The sequence below is a fragment of the Eutrema salsugineum genome, unplaced genomic scaffold (genome assembly GCF_000478725.1).
Source record: "Eutrema salsugineum unplaced genomic scaffold, Eutsalg1_0 scaffold_11, whole genome shotgun sequence".
Lineage (NCBI taxonomy): Eukaryota > Viridiplantae > Streptophyta > Magnoliopsida > Brassicales > Brassicaceae > Eutrema > Eutrema salsugineum.
This window is the reverse complement of record NW_006256901.1, coordinates 7,252,043-7,259,394: the sequence shown is the minus strand read 5'-3', so window position 1 is coordinate 7,259,394 and position 7,352 is coordinate 7,252,043. Positions and strand designations below refer to the sequence as shown.

General features: G+C 31.1%; 1 protein-coding gene across 2 annotated transcripts; it reads left to right on the top strand.

The window, feature by feature from the left end:
• Positions 1–6,158: 6,158 nt before the first annotated feature.
• Positions 6,159–7,049, top strand: LOC18026151 (gibberellin-regulated protein 7). 2 transcript variants are annotated; one of them, XM_006409555.2, is made up of 2 exons: positions 6,159–6,314; positions 6,661–7,049. In XM_006409555.2, the coding sequence occupies exons 1-2, from the start codon at positions 6,236–6,238 to the stop codon at positions 6,903–6,905; spliced, it is 324 nt and encodes a 107-aa protein (XP_006409618.1). In that variant the 5' UTR covers positions 6,159–6,235; the 3' UTR covers positions 6,906–7,049. The 2 variants fall into 2 exon arrangements, with proteins under 2 accessions (XP_006409618.1, XP_006409619.1); XM_006409556.2 differs by having other exon boundaries at positions 6,180–6,314; positions 6,646–7,049.
• Positions 7,050–7,352: the final 303 nt, after the last annotated feature.

Genomic DNA, 7,352 nt, shown 5'->3' with positions numbered 1-7,352 from the left:
TTAGTTTCTGGTTTTTTTTAGCAATATTTCTTTAAAAGAAAAACATTTCTATGCTTTTTAATTTTAGTTCACTTTTGTGTGTTATAAAATTACAAAATCAAATAAATAAAATTGAATTTTCAAAATCATACATTTTTATAAAAAAAACAATAACTGACAAAAATTAATAATAAAAATTTTAAAATTTTAATTTTTTTTCTACAATAAAAAATGATAGTTAATGAGGTTATTGTAGAATGAGGTTTTGTTTTGCTTCTTCATATTTTTCTTTTAGAAATGCTATTTTGTTTTGCTTTTATATTTTTATTAAATAGTGATTGAGAAAAATAGCAGTATTTAAAAAAAAACAAATTAAAAAAAAACAACAACTTACGGTGGAAAAACTCATATATAGTAGTTTTTGGTTTTTGTTTATAAAATATGAAAACTCTGAAAAACTAGTTTCCCTAACATTTAGGGAATCCATTTCTGCAAAAACTTGAATGGCTAATAAAATGGTTTTTTGAAAAACAAAAACCAAAATCTATTCTAAAAACTACAAACAATCAAGGTTTAAAAATGATTAGGATCTTACTATAAGTTAATATCATTTCCCTAATTACATCTTATCAACTTCTTAGCAGTTCAAAGTTGTGATAACAAGCAAAATACACTATAACACATTATGTATATATTATTACATTTAACTATGTATTGTCCGTGCTACGCGCGGATTATTTTTGTAAAGATTTTCTTAATATAAATGTGTTATAATTTAAAAATATAATACGACAGAAGAAATATAGTCATTTAATTTTAAAAACGATGTCAAAGAAAAAACTTTTGTTTTCAATGATAATACATCAAAAGAAATATGATGATTTAAATTAAAAATTTTACTAAGTTGAAAGTTTAAAACTATTAGCTAATCAAATGATTTTAATGTGTTGAAATCATTGTTTTTATTTGTTATTCTAATTATGTTTTTGTTCTTAATTGAATTCTCTCTTTTTTTTTCTTTCAAATATTCCAAGTTACACCAATCTACTATATATCTCATTTTTCAAATCTCTTAAGTCACACCAATACTCTAATAATATTTATGATTACCTCTATGATTTTTGTATAGTTTTCTTGTTTGGATGTGGATTTAAACGTGATTCCTTAATTTATGCACCATCATGTATGGTTCTATATAAATATTGATATACATACTGGAAGAAAGATGGATATCTTTATACTTATATAACGAACGATGCCATTTCTCTTCTTAGATTTCATTACCTAATTTGATACAGATTTCAGTTCCTATCTATGCGAACGATATAATTTGATATAGATTTTTATTCCCTGTCAAACGTTTTCTAGTTTTATGATACCCAAGAATATTTGGAATCATGATAAGACAATAATAATTGGAAATGAAACAATAAAGGGGTTCTGAGTTTGAAAACACCCCCAACTTTGCAAATTTTCCAACAAAAAAAAAGGCACAAGGACGCTTCCAAGTTAGCTTTGTGATTTTATAACAAAGTTATAAAGCTTCATACCTTCATCTAAGCTTAGTGGCTCTCGATATGTATAAGTTGTAACATTGAAACGGTAAACAACGAATGACATACAAATTTTAGGAAAAAAAAAGAAAACAGAGATCAGACCATATATTCTCAAATCTAAATACATAATTTTTAAGTCAGAACATAACAAAGTCAGACATGTCAGAAATTCGTTTGGCCAAATATATCAAAACGGACGCAAAGTGTTCTGATGCATATTCTCGACATAGAGCTGCAGAACACGAAAACACAATCATAAAATATAACGTTGGCCTAACAAAATAGCCAAGTTTACAAAAGTAAAACATCTCAATTAAAAGCTTAACTCAACGGAAAAGAAGCAACAGTAGAGGCCTTAATTTCTTAACTACATGTAGATTGTAAATTCGAGTTTTGAAAACAGAAAAATGCAAGCGATGATTATTTCCAACTACTAAATCACTCCACTCAATTTTTTTTCTCACTCCACTCTATTAGACCTTATAGATTTTTTTTTCATCGTCATAATTTAGTGAATTATCACGCTAAGTATTTCTCAACTAATTTGATCTGAATGACATGAGTATAACTATGCATTGAGTATTAACTATACTAATCCATTAAAGGTATGTGAACATGTGAATATTTGCTATTGCATGTCTATATGTATACTCTTGACTAAGAATGCATTAATTAAATGCAGCTTTGTTGTAAATTAGAACCAAGCCAGAAACAGCTTTCCAATTTTCCCCAACCTGAACCTTTCTGATTTCTCATGAAAATAGTAAACAAACTGATGGAGTACTCTCTGTTTACTTGGTTGTGAAAACAAACAATATCAGATTGTCCTTATAGTTGTGTTACTTACCTAGCCATGTGTTGACACATTTTTTGCTATTTTTTAAGAAGCAGGTTATTTCCTTGAATGAGGAATTGGCGATACTTGGTGTGTCCACAAAATTGAAAATTCAACCTCAAGTGGCCCACAAATGAATAGATTCATAATCTATTCAAACAGTCATATAAACCTTGCACAACCTGATTTTGAAGCCAAAAAACAGAGAAGCATGTGAATTAGGAGGACTCTTAATTATGATAACCTTAACATTATTTTCCTGCTAGTATGTCACAAGTGACTTGACAAACGACAGAGGCTTAAACAGTGCCGGACCGATCAATTTGGAAGCCCGCATCTAACTTTTTTAAATATGCCCTTTTATATATTTTTCAAAATTAAAATAATAAAAAAATAAAACAAAAACTTTATAAAACAATTAAACTCCATAAACGATTTGTAAGAAAATAAAAAGATTCAATAAAACATAATAGTTTTATTACTGAAATATAGATCTTCTTGCATTTTTCCGTGTAAAATCATTCATTAAACTGTCGTAGTCGAGTTTTTCAACCATAACTGTCTCAATTGATAACAAAGCAAACTCATTTTGTTGTTTCTGATGATAAAGATAATTAAAGAGATTCTGCTAGAGCAAGTTGAGGAATGTAACAGACTATAGATGGACGCGGATTCACTTGGGGGGGGGTGTGGGGGGCGAAGCCCCCAGGGTACGATTTTCTTATTGGGTTAGATTTAAGTTTTCTTTTATCTAATGGGTACGGTTTCCTTATTGTGCTAGATTTAGGTTTTCTTTAGTCGGTTTTCTTCAAACTATCATTGATGGCCGATATTAGTTTTTTTATATCAAACAAAAACCCAAAAGTTTGTTTATACTTTTGGAATGGTTCAAACCTGGACTTGAGGTAAACTAGAGTTTAATCTCTAATATTTTTTTTTTAACAAAAAATATGCTCTTTTAGAGTAGATGCCGCAAAAAATATGTCCTTTTATAGTGGATGCCCGCGGCGGTCGCCTCCCTCGCCTGCTCTCAAGGCCAGGTTTGGGCTTAAACTTGCAGAGGCTTTACCTATCCAATAACAACTATTTAGTAATTAAAATGAGCTAAACGTTACAATATGTTTGACTTATACAGAAATTAGTTTAACGAAGCATAAATAGTAGTAGGTTAACTTACAGAGTGGACAATGTATGGAGTTTGAGAACATAAGAGCATGTTTAATGCAGATGTTTAGGAAGAGTGCTTAGATAATTTTTTTAAAAAATTAAATCATAAAAATAGAATAATTTGAGCATTAATGCTTAAATAAGAGTTGTAAGCAGCGATGCTTAACAGATACTAGCAGATATATGTTATAAAATAAAGATGATTTTAAATTTAATAATTAAATAATATTTAAGCACCTTTTTTAGAGTTGCTACTATTGAACATGGTCTAATATTCCACAACCACGATAGTCCATTAGTCCTTTATTCAGGGATGCCAGTGAAGTCTATTAGGACCATCGCCTCTGCCATGGTGATAAGAATAATAAGGGCTAGGACATTAGAGCTATCGTCTCTTTATTGTGCGAAGGGAAAAAGTCAAAGAGAAAATTACAATGAAATAGTAGAGGACTGCAGAATGAAGAAGTTATTAGGATTCCTAGCATTGACTTTAGTGTGCATAAGCCATCACTGCTTCTTTTCAGTTATTTTGCAACTGTCCTACGCAAAATTGTACAATTAAACGTTCTCTGCATACATAAAACAAATTATCTTCATACATCAGTGCTAAAATCCAACTGTAATTTAAATATGAAAAAAATACCCAATTTTCATGTTTTTCCTTGTAACCCAAAAACACCCATCGCTTCTTCGAGGTTTTCTGATACAGTGTCTTACAGCGTGGATATTTTCAAGTATCCAATATTTTGCATCATATAGAGATTTGGCTCAAAATCCAGTGAGAGCAGTCTTACTTAATGTCACCCTCTTGAATCTGAAGGGACTATTCTGCAATCCGCCTTTTTTGGCGAACGCCACATTGAATTACTTGAGAATGAGTTATTATCGTTGAAAACAATGGAAAGACAGATGGATGGATAGTTAACTATAGTGAACTCCATAGGCATACCTCTGTTTGGTCTCTCCTGCATGTTGGTTTGCAGATTCACCGACTCTTTGCATCCCCTCCTTCTCCGTGTGCTAAAACGAAACGATTGCAAAAAGAACCAATCTTCGTTAAATGGAAAGTAGATCGAGATTGAAGATGAAGCGCTGATGGATAGCAGGTAATCACATATGTGAGATCCTTTTAGTCATCCTGCATTTGAAAAAGGAATTATGAGACGTTTCCTAATTTTTGATATGGGAAGTATATTGGTCTAATATGGTGTTTGGAGCTATCAAAATCTAAGGGGGAGAGAAAGTGTTTTCGTAGGTGTATCGTGATGATCTACAAACGTTTTGTGACGTTGAGCATCCAATTTATGTGTGGAAGATTTATAATGACATATGGTTTGAGTTTAGATTGAGGAGAAGATCAAATGTTTTTTTATTATCAAAGGTTTTATCAAAGCTGATCATGAATCGTGAGTTTCATGAATGTGGCATCCTCTCCTGAATTTCTAAAAGCTGAGGTGGACACACTCAGAGCCTACTTTTATTAGAGTAGATTTGACCTGTATAGTTGTTTAAAATTGTTCCATTTGGAGATAAACAAACAAATAAGTTTGTATGGGAGTCATGTGCGGAAAGCGCGTTAAAAGAGGTCTTCAAGAGACCATCTCGTCGTTTGTTTCTGTTCCTTCTCTATCTGTCACCAGCCTGTTTCCCTCTTTCTTTAACTTCCTCGTTTTTTTTTCTTTCTTTTTAACCTTCCTCGTTTTCCCTCAACACTTTATGTGCATAGATTAATCTAACATATATATTATTGAGAACATAACAATTGAATGATCCAATTTCTTGCGAGAACAGTATCTACATTATTGTTATAACTGCGGAACCCCGAACTAAAACTCAAACTAATAAGTATTTAAAGTTTGTTAAAAAAAATTATGACAAAATTTGTTATAGACAATGAGTAGGTTAGTGGTTCTCACTTGATGGGGAGTATCCTTGTAGCCTGTAGGTGCAGCCTATGGATCGATTTTCTTCAAACGAGATCTGACAACTCCCAGCCAATCGAAATGATGTCATTATAGTATTACAATGTCACAGTTTAGACCCATTAAAAAACTGGTGAGTGGACTATTCGACACGGTTACACTCACTCCAAAGAGTAGTCGAGTGTTAAAAGCTCAAATTATTCCTTATTTGTAGTAAAATATTTTCAATAGATAACTACATCTATGACATTATTATAAACAATAACCATAAAAATACGCAAATCATGAGTCTGAGAGACCAGATCAGTTGCAATATTCTTACTTTTTTTTTTTTGAATATTCTTACTTTACGTTAATCATTTTTGCTATTGTGTATATTTTTAATGGTAAGAATACCCGATACTATATAATTTTGACCGTTTAAAATTTAAGGATTGAAGGTTTAATCATGATAGTCTCTGGAGATCAGTATAATTTTTGATCCAGAATCTCCTATTTATTAGCAATACACCAAAAAACTCTGTACTCGATTAGATTGAAATATTGGTTTGATATTCTTTAGTATGACAAATGTATACAAAAAAATAACAATAATAGAACAAGTTGGTTTTCGTTAATAAAAATAATAGAAGGAATAATACTGCAATTCCATTGAATAAATAAAGAGGTTGGTAGCTTGGCCTATAAAAGGATAAAGAGACCACCAAAAAAAAAAAAACTCGGTAATTGCTAACCAAACCATCCTTGAGTACTTAAGAAAACTAAAGAAAATAAACATGAAGATCATTATCTCCATATTGTTTGTAGCCTCACTTCTTCTTATCATTTCATCTCTTGCTTCGGCTACTGTCTCAGGTTTGTTATTCTCATCAAGACTCTTCCTTACTTCTTTCTTCTTTCATATAATTAACTAAGATATATTGGTCCAACTAATTTAGGTAATAATTGTTTGTTTATGTTCGCATTTCTTTTGAATTTACAATCCTAGTAAAGAAATTCTAAAACTTGTAATCAAAAATACAAAATTCGGTTTGTGTTTATAAACAATCATGACTTGGTTGAACTTATTGGTTTAGCTAAAATACAAATATTCAAAAAAAAGAGTGGAAGTGAAGTTAATCTACATGGCTTAAGATGCAAACTCATTAAGGGATATAACATGTACACAAATTTTGAAATGAACTAGTTTATGGTGATGAAGGTGGTGGTGGTGGCGCGGTAGCTCCCGCGCCGGAATTGAAAGATGGAGCGGCGTTAGAGAAATGGTGTGGAGGGAAGTGTGAAGTGAGATGCAAAAAATCAGGGATGAAGGATAGATGTTTGAACTATTGTGGGATATGTTGCAAAGAGTGCAAGTGTGTTCCTTCAGGAACCTATGGAAATAAGGATGAGTGTGCTTGTTATCGTGACAAGCTCAGCAGCAAAATGACTCCCAAGTGTCCTTGATTCTACATCTCGATCAATCTCCATTTCTAAATAATTAAATAAGAGAGATCTGGTGATCTTTTGCTTATGAGTTTGGGTTTTTTTTGTTTGTAATTCCTGGTGATTCGACTGATTATCATGTGAAGTTATAAGTCTATCAAACAATCGTAGCTATCTATATATATTAGTACGTATTACTCCACAAAAAATGTTGTTTAGTATTTTCACCAATTTGTTTGTTTGTTATTTGTTGTTGTTAAAGACCAATTTGTTTGTTTTTCATCCTTTTGAAGTAACTCATAGTAAATGAGTAATAATGCAAGTTTCCAATTTTTTTTTTTGGGAAATTCTAATCTTATATATAAAAATGACTAACTCTCTCCATATGAATGATACATCAGCATTTGAGATTCAATATGGAATGACATGTATCATACTTTTTAATTTAAAGTTACAATTTTTTTTAAA

Bases quoted from the DNA above. Each gene is read 5' to 3' on its own strand.
- LOC18026151 (XM_006409556.2), top strand. From the start codon at position 6,236: ATGAAGATCATTATCTCCATATTGTTTGTAGCCTCACTTCTTCTTATC. The intron at 6,315-6,645 runs GTTTGTTATTCT...GAAATGAACTAG, and splicing joins TGCTTCGGCTACTGTCTCAG to TTTATGGTGATGAAGGTGGT.